The sequence below is a fragment of the Rhea pennata genome, chromosome 3, assembly GCF_028389875.1.
Source record: "Rhea pennata isolate bPtePen1 chromosome 3, bPtePen1.pri, whole genome shotgun sequence".
Taxonomy (NCBI): Eukaryota; Metazoa; Chordata; class Aves; order Rheiformes; family Rheidae; genus Rhea; species Rhea pennata.
The window spans coordinates 29,653,849-29,668,897 of NC_084665.1; the positions used below are offsets into that span (position 1 = coordinate 29,653,849).

Genomic DNA, 15,049 nt, shown 5'->3' on the forward strand with positions numbered 1-15,049 from the left:
GAAGGAGGCCAGGCTTTGCATACAAATAAAGATTAATCAGGGATCATTGCCAAGGTGGAGGCATTCATCTTGTAAATCCCACAGAGGTGGACTCCACGTACCACCCCAGTGGTACTTCAGGCTGCCATATTACAAGGCATACAAAGCCTGCAAACCCTTGCCTCATTTCAGGTTATCTAAGGACAACTAGTTGAAATGCTGAAGTCACAAGGCTGTACTCACAGGCTTGCTGGCAGTACTGCTCAAGTGGTCTGACTTCACAGCTTTCAGCAAACATCGTCACTGAGGGAAACCACTGGAACATCTCATTTAGAGGCAATTGTTAGATATTACTTTCTGGTGATCATAGAGAACTATGAAGTGGCTGCTAAACTGCGTTTCTTCAACTGCGTTATCAATAGGTGTCTCAGAGATTTGTACCACAACTCTAGCCAAACAAACCTACTTCATTGCCTGGGCAAAATGAATTGAGGCTTTACAATACAGGTAGAAGCAGCATTCCCATATTTCATATAACTTCCCCATTTAGGAGTAGCACAGAGTGTAATCGTTTCAGAAAGAAGCTGCCTTTTTTTTTTTTTTTTTTTTTTTTTTTTTTTTTTTTTTTTTTGTCTAGCACAATGCACCCACGTAATAATGTTATGTTGGCACAGCTAGACCAGAACAATTATTCCTTTCTAGATACAATGGCCAGCTTCCCTAACTAGACACGTTTCTACCACATCCCCAGGACAGAGAAAGAACTGCAAATGGATTTTCCAGAAAGATTTTTTTTCTGAATCCTCAAGCAACAGCAAGGAAAGATGAGGGAATCCAGAACTCACTGACCTGCACTGATGCTTCCCCTTTTATAAATGAACTGCAAAGAAATTTATTGGATTGATTACCATTTCATATTGGAATGACCTCACTTCCAACTCAAACTTTTTTTTTTTTTTTTTTTTTAATTTCTGCTTTAAAGAATATATGGCCAAGCTAGCTGATATGGAATGATGCATACATGTCAAAAATGTTTATGTGTGCATAAACATCTCATTTAAGTGCATAATTCTGGTTTTTATATCACTGCAAGTTGATTTGATAAACTTTTCATTGCAGTACTTAACAGTTTCACAGCTGTGAAGAACTCCAGACTGACAATTCCAGGTAGTATAGATATTTAATTCTGCACCTTGTTTTTGAACTCTTTCTTCCCCAGGTCCAGTTCTGGGGGCAAAGAGCTAATTCAGATGGCTCACGCACTGAGACTTTGGGGGCTTCACTCCTGGTTAGACTTTAAGCAGGAACCAAATTGCTGCCATTTCTGGTTTCAGAACTTCACATCTGCCCCAGAAACTAAAAATTGTTCTACAAGATCAAAAAGGAATATTCTGTTCTCTATCAGATATGGACCATTTCCAAACAGTGAGAGACAGGAAGTTCAGCATTTGGGATTCCCTCATTCCAACACCTCTACAGTCTTCATTTGATCTTAGGAGATATTCAAAACCCACCTGGACATTATCCTGTGCAACATGCTCTAGGTGACCCTGCTTGAGCAGGGGAGTTGGACAGGATCTCCAGAAGTCCCTTCCAACCTCAATCATTCTGTGATTCTATGATATCAAATGGTAACATCTGTCTAAGAGCTTTAACTAGATTCTAGAGGCCAAGATTTCCAGAGGTACCACAGTATTACAAATATTTAATAGTACATCTACATGATATAATAGATTTAGCCCTGTTAAATGTTATCAGTACCTTTTAAAAGATGCATCTCAAACAAATAGTTGACATTTTAAAACACTACCATCTACAGCTTTAAGAAATACTAAAATACTTCTTGACAAAAGAAAAATATGTATCCAATCTATAGAGGTGAACTCAGACCAAAAGCATTTATTATGGAATAAAACATCACAGAAATCAGAAGTAAAGTCTACTGTCTCACCCTGGCATACAAAATAATTTCTTTATCATCTACCACCAAACGATTTTGCAATTAGATATCTCCTGGCCCTTCAATCACAGAACTTCCCTTAATCTATATTCATGGAAGACCAAAAAAAGGCAGGGGAGAGATGGAAATATGCCCTTCTGCACAACAGACCAGAGAATTTCACCTAGCTTTGCCTCAAGGTCAGCAATGTATTGTTGAATAAGGCTGTGTCAGTTTTTTGGGGTGTTTTCCAGGTGTTTCTCCCTTCTAGATTGATTTTTTTTATTTCACCATTCAGCCACCAGAATTTTGCTATGGTCACAGTGTTAAATGAAAAGCATATCCTCATCACCAGTAGAGTATTTCAGAAGTCCACATCAGTGCCACTGCAAGCTTGTAAATTCATACAGTAATGTATAGTGGCCTAGAGACCTAACCAAGCCAGTATCTCAGAATGTTCCCCATCTGCAGTTATTGCAAGAGGCTCTGTGCAAGGGCTTTCTATACCATAAATCAGTCTGTATGTTTAGTATATTAAATCGTATAGAAATTTTCAAAACACCCTGTCTGATACAATTATATTTTGACAGTTTGTGTGTGTGTCTATATATATATATATAAAATATATATAAATTTTTAAACTATTAATTACTGGATGTAATCTAAATAGAATCAGAAAATGAACAGTATTCAAACTACTTACCAAGAATGAGTTTCTCACTGATCAGAAAGGATGATGTTATATTTTTAAGTACTTCAGCAGCTGCTAACAGCATCTCTGTCTGTTGCTCATCTCCACAAGAATAAACTATCAGTTGAACCCATTTTTTCAGGACTACTTCTGAAATCTGAAAGCACAGAATATACAAGAGAAGTATGCTGTACAATCCAGTATTAGCGGTTGCCTTCATATTAAACTACGGATTGCTGAAGAAATGCTGCTCGTCAGCATGCACAGATCTTTCCAAGGTGGTGAGTCCCAAGTGTCCAATCCAAAGCTGTCTGACCATGTCACAAGTAGTTAAAATCAGAGATTTTCTTAAACCACAACAGTATTCATAGGGAATTCTCTGTCCCTGTCCATTCGCACCAGATTCACCCATAACCATACAAGTCAAAGCACATCCTTGTGCCCTCAACACAGTTCTCAACGTACAAGCCAAAGACAGATACTGGACCATAACAAAAAGGAGAGCAGATAGGAGCTGAACGCACATATAGACTACTTCTCTCAAAAACAAACAAAAAAAGGATAAGAAACCTCTCTTCCAGTGATATTTTTTTCAATCTCGAAGCAATTCCCAGAAATATCCTACACATATACATGTATGTATCTGAAACACCAACTCAGATTATATGAACTGTAGCATCAGTCTTAGCCATTCTGGCAATGATAAAATACTTTGCAAAGACGTGAAAGCAGCTCCATCTGTCTCCTCTGCAGATACTGGGGATGGACAACTATTTTTTTTTTTTTTTTTTTTTTAATGAGTCTGCTGAGATAACTTGGGCTCCTATAGTATTTGTGTTCAAATCACCTAAGGCATATCCATGTTGGCTGACACATGACAAGGACTCTGTCCAGAAAGCTGAAGAATTAGAAATAGGAACATGAAAGAGAAATCTCCTGGTTCAAAAGTAAAACTCAGTTTCCACCTTCAGAAAATACTTAGTTCTCAGAGAAACATGCTGGGGAAAATACTACTTAGAAATGATGGGCCACAGCTCCAACTCTCTCCTGTGTGTAGTGATGACTACCAGAAAGGCCATTTTTGTGGAAAGAAACAGCATTTTGTCAGCAAATCAAACGGTGCTCCCAAGACTTGCTAGCTCTGATCTTCCTAACTGGGCCATCACTGGGAGGAGGAACCCAACTCCCATAAGAGACAAGGAAGAGACAAGGGAAGAAAAAAAAAAAAAAAAAAACTCCCAGGAATCTTTATTTAATAGAGTATCAGGCAGGAACCACGCTGCCCAGCAGACATTTAATACGGTTGAGACAAAATCTCCGTTAGTCCAAGCAACCGTTCTAAAACAACAGGTGCCCTGTTGTGGTAGACATCCACAAGGACATGCAGATTGATTCAAACCTCAGGACAGAAATCCATATCATATAGTCAAGCGATTATACGCATGAGAAACCTTCTTATGAATGAGAGCATCATTTAGCTCTAACCATGAGAACTATCCAGCATCCAGGCTGTGAAATGTCCAAGTACCTACACCAAGTTTGTCCTAGTACCAAGTATCAAATTTACTAGGCTTCAAAAAGGTGAAGTATAGCAAGATTTCTATGCAACAACAGATAGGCAAAACAGATCTGAATAAATCTGGGGCTTTCTGGAGGGGGAGGGGGAGCTGAGGAATATGCAGACGCATGACAGCAAAATAGTTCTGAGGAAACCCCGTTGTACAATCATAGACATACACCGGCCTTTGTACTGCTGGTGTGGAAGTCAAATTCAGGGTCTCTGTAACCAGTCTGATAAAAGCAGCAAACTCCTTTCCTTAGAAGTCTCTGCAGATGGAATTGTCATTCTTTCCGCACACAGAGCTGGAGCCCCCAGTGCACACCACGTTCAGCAGGGTGGCAGGTCTACCAGAGAACAGGAAGTTCAAGCGCAGGTTAGAAAACAGAATGTGCAAACTGTAGGAGGCATGGTCACAAGCAATAGTGACCAAGACCAATTGGAAGGAAACTCCGGAGGAAAAACAGATTGGCACCTCCCGTACAAACAGTACCAGAGGTTAAACCTGGAGACACTTGAGGTACGTGCAAATTATTCATTTTTCTTTTTAAAATTACTTTTTTAATTAAAGAAAATGAAAAACAGAACAACCAAAGAAGGCAAAGAAGAGAAGCAGTGAAAAGGGGGGTCTAGTTAAGGGCAATAAAGTATACGGGGGATCAGCTGAACCATGGATGAGTGAAACCTCCTTAGTACTCTGCCTCCTTCTAAGTGGTTAAGAGGAAGCAAGGCTGTGGTGACACTCTTCCACTCACGTCCACATATACCAGCATTGTACAAAGGGATGGATCCAGAGCATACTGCAGCAGATTAAAAACAATCTCCTCTTCTGAGAGGTTACCGAGGGCAATTACTCAAATTTTGAGTGGACACACGGACTACCTCAAAAGGCAGAACTTTTCTGCAGAAGGTATTGTTTCTCTTCTGAAAGGTAAAAGTAAAAATCTGAATGCAAACCCAAAGAAAGAACTCAGATGTAAAAATCTCCTGCTATATCTGATCTTTTATGAAGTGGGAAGCCCTCCCCATACAGATGTCTTAAGTCTCCCACAATTTACACAGTTTATTACAGGAAGTTGTAGCACTACTACAGCTAGGATTGTGTCAGCATTTTTTCCATTAATTCTTCTTTGCAAATTAACAAAAAACTTTATGGTAGTAACATATTCTAAGTTCGTATTTGTGAAACCAGGTTTAATGTTTATTTCATTTTTTTATGACTTGAAATTCTTGCATTCTGCCTTTCTTAAACAAAAATATTATAGTTAATTTTTCCAATTCATCTGTACAATCCTGTGGCTTCCCTTTTCTTTTTTTTAATGAGACAGAAGATTATTAACATACAGTGTAAACTGATTCTGCTGTGATTCTCAGTGACTGACAAGAAGCTATGTAAGCAATAAAATCTTTATTTTCAAATTGATTATGAGCATTTTGTCTATTTTTAAATATCCATAAGGTATTCTTTATATCTTTGAAAGCACAAAGCATAAAAAATAGAAGTTTTATAGATATTAAAAGCTGGACTAGCAGTGGTCTAGGCATATATATAAATATTTACGTATATATGGAGTCTTGTAGACCAACATTCTAAAAACAAAAGAAATTCAAGCCAGTAATTTGTGCATACTTTAATTTAAATTAAATAGTATATAAGCAGGAATAGAAAACCTGCAGCCTTGAATTTTATAAGGGTTATTGTATTTATTCTAGAATTTTAAAAACAAATTACAAGAGGAAATTAAATGACAAACTCCAAGCAGATGACAGGCTGATGAGTCCAGGCAGAGATTTCAGCTTCAAACTGAACAAAGTTGTACTGCACACAAGGAGGATGGGAACTATACCCAACCACGGCTTCAACTTCCTGTCTCCCCCTTAGATCTAGGTCTCATACTAGCTCTCTAGCTATAAGAAACCACAAAAAAAGTTGTACTTTAATACACAGAATGGATTCAATACATGTGTTAATCACTGTGGACATTCTTGTTTCCACAGTGTAGTGACTATTCTGGATGCTATCAGAAATCAAAATGAATTCATCAGAAAAACTTGCTGACGCATTAAACTTGAAATTACTCTGAAAGAAATATCCTGAAATGATACTGACATAGTTTTCATTTCAGCATGTGGCAGTGAATTCAGACAGGGAGACGGACCACCGGAAAAGATGCAATGAAACAAAAAAGCAAAAGCATGAGGCACGTATCTGAAGGAAACCAAAAACTAAAAACTCTGTAATTACAAAACTGTCAAGAAGCTCCATTTCTCTTACCTGTTGATGATTCTGTAGAAGATGGACAACCAACTTTGAGGCAAATTTGAGAGCTATGCTTTGAATTTCAGGACTGAGAAAGTAAGATAAAGAATGTATCAAAAAAGCAGTTATTTCTGCCATTTCATCTCTAGAAGAAAACCAAACAGCTTTTAATCACTCTTCATTATCACCAATAGTTATTTTGCAAGTAAAGCACTCAAGAGTTTTTATAGATCTCAACTTTAAGTTTTCAGTTAATACAGAAGTGAAGTAATACTCTTACTTTCACCTCTTTCATGTGTTTTTTTTTTTGTTTGTTTTTTTTTTTTTTTTTTGCAATATAGAAAAACATACATTAGTAAATACAACCCAGGTCAAACAAACCAAACATTTTAAGTGATAACCATAAGCATCTCTTCAAAGCAGTCTTATGTTCCTGGTATTTCTCTTCTAGAGAAAGATGTTCCTAGTGTCAGAATACATCAGCCACCAACTCCTGAGCGACCAGTCTGCCCGCAGGCCCTAAGGGGATGGTATCTAGCACCTCAGCTCCTGAGGTACAGAGCTTGGGGCAGGGAAATGGCAACACCTCAGCAAAAAGGCTACTACTTCAACTGTTTCCATCTTCAACAGCACCAGTCAGTGTTTTTTACTGCATGTACCCTGCTTCATTCCAGAAAGAAACTCTACATCATCAGCAGCACTTTCAGCTGACTTAACAGAAGCATTCTGATTAAAGAGTGTTGTTTCAAAACAAATAGTAACAGTTATATAGATGCAAAAACAAATATATGCCTGCATAATGTAAACTGTATCAACTGCTATCTAGGAACAGAAGGTAAGAAAAATTCGATATAGGGCCAGGATGAAAGCAAATCTCTTGTCATGATGGATTTCATAATAGAGCATTAATCCGTAAACTCCCCTTATCTTTGAACTCCTTGGAGGATGTCCTTTTGCCTAAATTGGAACCTGAAGATTTAGGGTTGGGGGGCCACTCCAATAACCTTAGGTTGTCTGGGGGCATGGTCAAAGAGGTCCTATACTACCCAAGAACAGACCAATCTGTCCGACATATATACTACAAGTTCAGGAGAGGAAAAAGCTGGAGACAGAATCTTTTCTCAGGTACAAGATTTTCTTAGACAAAAGAAATGCCTCTGGTGTTGCACTGAGCACACACTGTGCAATGGGCTGAAGCACATCCTAGCCCTTCTCCACTTGTCTGTGTCCTAGAGCCTTTCATAGGATCTGTGGCTCAGCCTGCAGAATCCCCACCATGTGAAGACAGTCCAAGCTTCAGGCACCTGTAAATCTCAGCTTTGAATTGAAGAGCGGACTCTGGATCACCTGCTCATGCTGCCTATAGCATGCTGTGATAGTAGGTGTGTATTGTAACAGCTAGAGCAGGCACAACCAGACCTGACAGAGCCAGCCCTGTCTAGTCAGACTGCAGAGTGGTGTGCAGACTATGTTGTCAGACCTGGTTAAGTCTGAGTTTTCTTCTCTTGTGCACACAGAGCTTGCTTCAAGCTGGTCTTGGATTCAGACTCGCACCCAGGTAATGTGAAAAATGAGCAACATCAGCACTCACCGTATGCGTTCAGTCTACAGGACAGCATATACCATGTACTTAAATTCAAGCCTCTAATGCTTGCTAGACAGCCCACAGCACACAGGAAGCAAAACCTGAATTCAAGTAATCTTATGAAGAACTATTCCAGGCTTTTTTTTTTTTTTTTTTGAGGGTAACTATTTCTACTAATCTAACAAGTAAAATCAGATCCATCACTCTTTCTACAAATCTTCGTAGATAAACCAGAAGAGAAAGGATGAGAGATTTACAGTGACTTAATGTATGCTTGGATTATCAGCTCTGTGTACTGTGGTGTTTCCCAATTACCATTCAAGAAGAGCTGTATCAAGAAGAGCACCAGCTATCATCTGACAGCTACAGTAACTTATTACTTCAAGAATATATCACTGGAGATTTATGGGGTGCCTGCCACTGTAACTCGAAGGTCTTTAAATAATTCAGATCCAGATTTATCCCAAAAATAGTTTTCAAGATCTCCTTTTTCAAAATAAGCCAAACTCAGTTTTCTGAAATACGGATTTATATCAACAAGAATGTCTCAAAACAACAAATTAACATTTTAATATTTAAAAATATTTAAAATAGTATTTTAATAATCCAGTAACAGACCATACCTGTTGGAGATATCTACAACATTCAAACTCCAGATTAAGAGTTCATTTGGATTCATTTTTATAGAGCATTCAGTCTTTGGAAGCACACTATTGAGATCCATGTTATAAAGAACTTCCAGCACCTGCATACAGCATTCAAAAAGAACAATCTCATCATGAGCGTGTACATTTGAGATTAATAAAGCACTGACTTAAAGCCAACTACAAAGGTTCTGACAGTGCTAAAAAAAGAAAGTGGAAGTTTTTAAACAAGAACATCTCAGAGGACAATAGCAAAGCTCCTATTCAATGTTAAAAAAAATCACATAGTATTAAAAACAAATATATCATGCACAAATATGTAAAGGTTAGGAATTTAATTTTTTGAAATCATCAAATCTGAATAAAATAGCATTCTCCTACCTTGCAAAAACACTGGAGATTCCTCTCTTTCAAAGCAATTGTGAGAAGAGTATCTTCCAAGTCAGAGAGTAAGCACAGCATACCTCTTTCTTTTTCTGTAATCTGTTTGGAATTTATTTGTTTTAACCAAAGCAGTACTGCATCCAAGACAAGCAGACGTACTTCATGAAACTCACAGTGAAGGAGCCTGGCTACTGACAATGATGGCTTGGCTATTTTCTCTGCAAGAGGTGAACTGCTGCTCTGGATGCCAGGACCTGCAATCACTGACAGCATTGATATTACAAGCTTGGTGATGCTCTGAAGATACTGTGTCAGTCCTGGTACTGCAGATGAGTAGGGAATACCTGTCATCAATTCAGACTCTGAAATTATGGTGTTCAACTCTTCCCAAAATCCAAACAATTGTGTTCCTGAAATGAGAATGAAAGTAAGTAAAGTAACAAGCACATGACACATAATTTTCTAGAGAGGATGTGATTCTGAATTTGAAAAGCTTAGGGTATGAAAAAGGCCTTGAAGGTAAATTCAGACATGAAATGAAAGCAAAGCTAGTCTTCATTTTAAATTCATTCTGAACTTCAAAATGATTTTTCTAGATGTCACGCATTCATAATTAAATACAAAGAAATAAGGACAAACTTTTTGACAAACTGTATACATTATTCAATAGATGAAATGAAAGCTTCAGACAACTTGAAAAATGCTACAGTACTTTGCACATTGCCTTTCAGGTCTTACTCCATGACAAACAGCAATTACCTACAATTCAAAAGATATAATTCAGTACAACTCTGCCAGCTAAAACTGCATGTCAAAGTATTTTCTTAAACCAAGCTAATACAGTCTTGCAAGTTGTACATGCTTTGTTGTTCAAAATGATTAATGTAGTTAGTCCAGAAAAGCCAAAAAGCACTAAATACAATCAAGTTGATTGTACAATCAACTTGATAGAATAGCGCTAAAATGAAAGCTCAGATTGGCAGAAGTGCTGTCTGCAGGCCTACCAGCTGCAATTGAAATCAGCACAAACAAGGACAGAGCCATTGTAGTGTTTCTGAAAATCCCACTCTTTGCATAGCTTTAGTCAGAAAAGCTTACTTTGTAAGTGGCACTGTCTTAATAAATAGATCTGTCCTGTATCCACCATCTGTTGTGAATTTACCAATTAAAAATCCAGTATGCTTTTCTTTATGCCTATTAACTTTGAATAGCTATGGGAAAAGGGACTGCATTCTAATCCATTGCATGTATCAGCACATCAAGTATCATATTTTAGTCATTTACACTTTTCCAACCATCCCAAGTTGCATAGCACAGTCTGAAGACCTTCTTTAGCACCTGGCCACCTCCAGGAGTTCGTGGGAAGGTCACCACTATCTGCAGTGCCAGAGAGTTTCAGACTCCAGCAAAGTTGGCAACATTGGCACAAAGTGAAAAAGAAATAAAAAGCAAATTTTCCTCTCCTGTGTGTGCGCGCGCACACACACACACAAACACACAGAGTAAAATCCTCGCATTCCTTGAATTCAACATTTTTTCCATCAACACAGGAACAAATCATTTTGTAATACTGAAACTAAGATTCTACCTAGTTCAGATGCTTGTACAGCTTGCACTGCATGAAAATTAAAATGCTATACCCTACAAAACTCCAATAAAAGAAAGACATAAGGGAAAATCTTGAAGAAAAATTCAAGTAAAGAGAAGAACAAAGCTGCAACTGGTGATGAGGGAATTTGGAAGTTTTATCTCAAAATGCACTAAAGGTAGAAAAGATTAAAGCCAACTTTATTAGATTTCTCTAGTTTCTACAAGACGACAATTCATTACCACGTAACTTCGGTCTTAATTATCTAAACACTAAGCATTACCAAAAAGCCTGTCAAAACAATAACATTAAATTGTTGAATTTGACATGAAGTTACAATACAAATTGAATAGCTATTTTATCCCATTCTTGTAGCCCTTCAGGACATTTCCCTAATCCTTCTATTTCCAGTTAAATATCCTGCCCTTTAATACTTGAGTTCTTTCAAAGCCATCACCATCTGACATTTACATAGAAACCTGACAGTCATATATTGTATAGTATAGAAGGCAGATTCATTTTCTGAGTAATTTTGGACAAGTTTCAAAGAAATCTGGCACTTTCAAAGAAATCTAAATACATGCAGACATATTACCTAACCCATTAGTTCAATCAGACGTGTTTGCACTACAGGTTCTTTTCTGCACTGGCTTGATGTAGTCAAAGAACCTGCAGTACCACTGAGAACCTGTCACGGCAGCAAATAACTATCCTCTGGATGACATAGATGCTTTCTGCCTCTTGACATGTAAATCTGTATAGTTTACTGCTACATTTTCTAAAATCTCTTTAAACAGACTGGCATTATAACAGACTAGCATTAATGCCTATGTCATATGACAACTATCCAGCTGCCAAAATTCTTTTATTTCTGAACTGTCTAATTGCCTTGGAAAAGGATTAGGCCTTGGGCCCCAGTTACTACACAGCCTGACTCCACAGACACCACTTTTACAAGCGAAATAATCCTAGCCAACTGAAAGAAAAAGATTCAAATTTAAGCATCTTGGTTCCAAAAGAGAAATGGCTTCAGTTTTAGAGGTCTCCATCCTTCCAGTTTCTTAAATGCTGACCTAAACTGCATTTTAGCCACGCAAGATTTCACAAGATCAGTTGTTCAGATCCAGTCTGTATTTCCAAGTGAAGTGTTTGTTTCTAATTAACTTTGCGTTAAACTGAGGTACAAGTATCATTTGCGCAAGTAGTGACATGAAGACCTATGGGATGGAAGGGGGCAGATCTCCAGCGTAAGGCAAGGGGGGCATTAACAGGTGGAGAAAGAGGGGGAGAAATATTGGGCTTTTTTTTTTTCCCTTTTGTTTGTTTGTGTCAGCATTGCCAACTTCACTAGAGCTTGAAACCTTTTGGCATCACAGATAGTGATGACCGTTCCATTACCTTCAGGAGTTTGCCATGTACTAAGTTTTAGATCTAGCTCAGTGATCCTTCATTCGAATTCCGCAAGGCCAGCATAACTTCATTCCATAAACGTCTTCATCTTCGAGGAGAATACTATTTTCACATACAAACACTGCAGCCCTAGAAATACCAGCTTGCAGAGGCTGTGATATGATACTTTTGCTATGAATCTCCCTTTTTTCTGTCTGTGTATTTGCTTAGCCTTGGAGTACTAGAGAGCAAATCCTTCTAGCTTCCTCTTTCTTGTGTTCTCCGTGCTGCTTTCCAATGCTCTCTTGCACACATGTGAATACAGAAGGAAAAGAAAAACTCTATCTTACTATAATGCAGTGGAAATAATCCTGCTTTTAATTGTATCATCAAGAAATCCTTCCTGGCTTTCATGTAAATATTTTCTTTTCTACCTAACTTTAAGTAAACTCTTTTCTTTGGCCTACATCAAAAATTCTGACTAAACCAAAAAAAAAAAAAAAAAAAAAAAAAACCCGTACTAGTTCCCAAAGTAAATGTCTGGCTCTGTTGTTAAGATATAGTAAAGACATACTTTTATTTACAAACAAAAATACTGTACAGTTTGAACAACCTGCTGTTGCAAAATGGAAGAGCCGATTTTGGCTGACCAAACAAGGACACTGGCAAACAGAACAGTCAGTCTTGTCCTGGACGATGACAAGGGCGAAGAAGCTCCCAAGATTTAGGGGGATTTTTTGTTTTTGATTTCCTTACAATTGTCTTATTTTTCTGGGACAGGAAGAATTCAGGCTATTTTCTAGGAAGCGGCATTTCTTGCATTTCCATTTGGTTCTCCTCAGCACAGTATATAACCACCTCGCAGCCTTGCTCAATCCCTTATTGCCCTTTACGCTGACATAGTATGTAACATCCACATCACAAACAGAGATAACAAATACTTGGTAAAACATATTTCTAACTTAAAACTTGCATTCACTATGTTATCTTCAAAAGTTTCTCGACAGTGTGAAACATGAACAATTTTGACAGGGATGGTTAGTCTTTTGGGGTTTATTTTATTCTCCTGTATTTATTCTCTTATATTATGGCCAACTGATGTTCACAGTCAGTTACATGAAGATAAATAATCTTTAGTCACCTGAAAAGAAAAAGGAAAAGGAGCAGAACAGAATTACAAGACCTGGTAAATCCCTGAGCTACGGAGCATCCTCAAAGCTTTGGCAGTTTCCAAGCCCGGGCTCTCTGAGATCGACTATGAAACGTCCGTGGTTACTCTACTGTCTTTTCTTTGCTGCCGAGCACAGGCAGATAAGCACTATTCTATTGAGCCAGTTCTCAGACTAAATAGATATATATAGTAAAGAGAGAAAATCTTCCCTGTTCAGGAATTAACACGCTATCAGCTGACTGTCAGTCCAGCTGGTCCTTCCTCTCAGATTCTACAATGTGCTTGCAACTGACAGAAATCATTTGAGTTCCTTCTGTATTTAAAACTTTCACCTCCTTACTAGCTGATGTATGGGAGTATGATTATGTATTTCTGTTGGATTAGGTAATTTTGCACTGGCCATCTAGACTACTGTCAGCTTCACAGCTCTCAGTAGCAACAAGCGTACATCGTGTGAAGGGCTTTTCTTTTAAAGACATTCACACAACACATCTTCAGCAGCAGAGACTAAGTATCAGTACTTGCAACACAATCCAAACCCACAAACATGAAGGACCACTTGAATCCACTCATAATACGCTGCCGAGGACAGAAACATCCCATTGTATTTAGTGTAGTATAATGGAAAGTTTTTAAAGGGGGGTGGGGGGAGTCAAAGTGAACAGAAATCAGTAGTTCACAGAAGGATGAGCTGTCTCACTCCTCTAAAGTGGGTGTAAACTTAAATGCTGTCATTAACAGCTACGAGTGACTCTACCCTTCTCTAGGGTCGCTTACTTTCTCTCACATCTTTCCATACTCCCTATGCAACACAGCATTCCAGCAATACCAAGCTCCCCTGAAAAACATGACCACTTTTTGCCTGTCTGCAACCCTGATCCTTATATAGTGCCCTCCAGATCTGTTTGAAAACACTTCACTTTCTTCCTCCCATGTCTGTGCCACAAGTGCACTTTCTGCCTCCTATGCTTCCTTGAGTGCCAGCTGCTTTCCACACCTTCATCTCCTTTTTTTCCAACATTAATTCCCTTCAGTCTTTGTGGGTCTGCTTTGTCTAACAGTCTTGCACTCACTTTTTTGCTTTCTTTTGGCCACCTTAACGCTCTACCTCCCTCACTTAATCTGCCGCTGGCATTTCATTGCCTGTGCAATTCCCAATTCACTTCTCACCTCTGCAATCGCCAATGATTCCATCCTCAACTTTGTCATTCTGCTGGCTGCTACCCTTCATGCAGTGATGCAGTTATTCTGCTTTCACTACTACTTGGTAAAGCCACAGATTCATAGCGGTAATTTTGTTCTGGGCAACTCTGTCCCCAGCAGTGTTATCTGACTGCTTCAGATGGGGGGGCTCATTAACTCGGGAAGCAGAGACTGAGTGTTTTAAAAAAGGGGCTCCAAACACCTTGCTAAAGCTTCATGTGCTGGCAGTACCAGTGAGCTACATAATGTGGGCATACGCTCACTTAGTACCAGAGTTCTGCCTATGTAAAACAGTAATGCTACTTCTTTCTTACCTTAATGCTTATAAAGCAAAACAAACTGGGATGATAAGGTAGAGTTCATATTTAAAGCATCTTCTCATTCTGAATACATATGGGTAAAAGAAAAAAGAAAACCATTTTGATGAGCCTTTAGACCAGAATGCTAAGCTACTCGAGGACAAGTAAACCTCAATTTACTGAATGCATTTCCTTTTGATTTGCCTAATTTAATGTCAGCAGGTGCAGACAATTCAGACAGTTCTATAAATATATTTTAAATCTTTACTTACCTTAAGTCAAAATAACGGCATTGACCAAGTGCCACAATACATACATCTGCACATCAAGTTTATATATTTTGTGACATAATGAACAAA

General features: G+C 38.3%; 1 protein-coding gene across 3 annotated transcripts in view; it reads right to left on the bottom strand.

Moving 5' to 3' along the window:
- The window catches only part of THADA (THADA armadillo repeat containing), a 170,297-nt gene that overhangs the window by 30,452 nt on the left and 124,796 nt on the right, over positions 1 to 15,049 (bottom strand). For 2 of the 3 annotated variants that reach the window (XM_062571896.1, XM_062571899.1), the window contains 4 exons: positions 9,038 to 9,450; positions 8,636 to 8,757; positions 6,443 to 6,515; positions 2,622 to 2,766 (listed from right to left, as the gene is read on the bottom strand). In XM_062571896.1, coding sequence (XP_062427880.1) covers positions 2,622 to 2,766; positions 6,443 to 6,515; positions 8,636 to 8,757; positions 9,038 to 9,450 — 753 coding nt within the window. Of the gene's footprint in view, positions 1 to 161; positions 305 to 2,621; positions 2,767 to 6,442; positions 6,516 to 8,635; positions 8,758 to 9,037; positions 9,451 to 15,049 lie in introns of those variants that run through there. The other variant, XM_062571897.1, reaches the window with a different exon arrangement.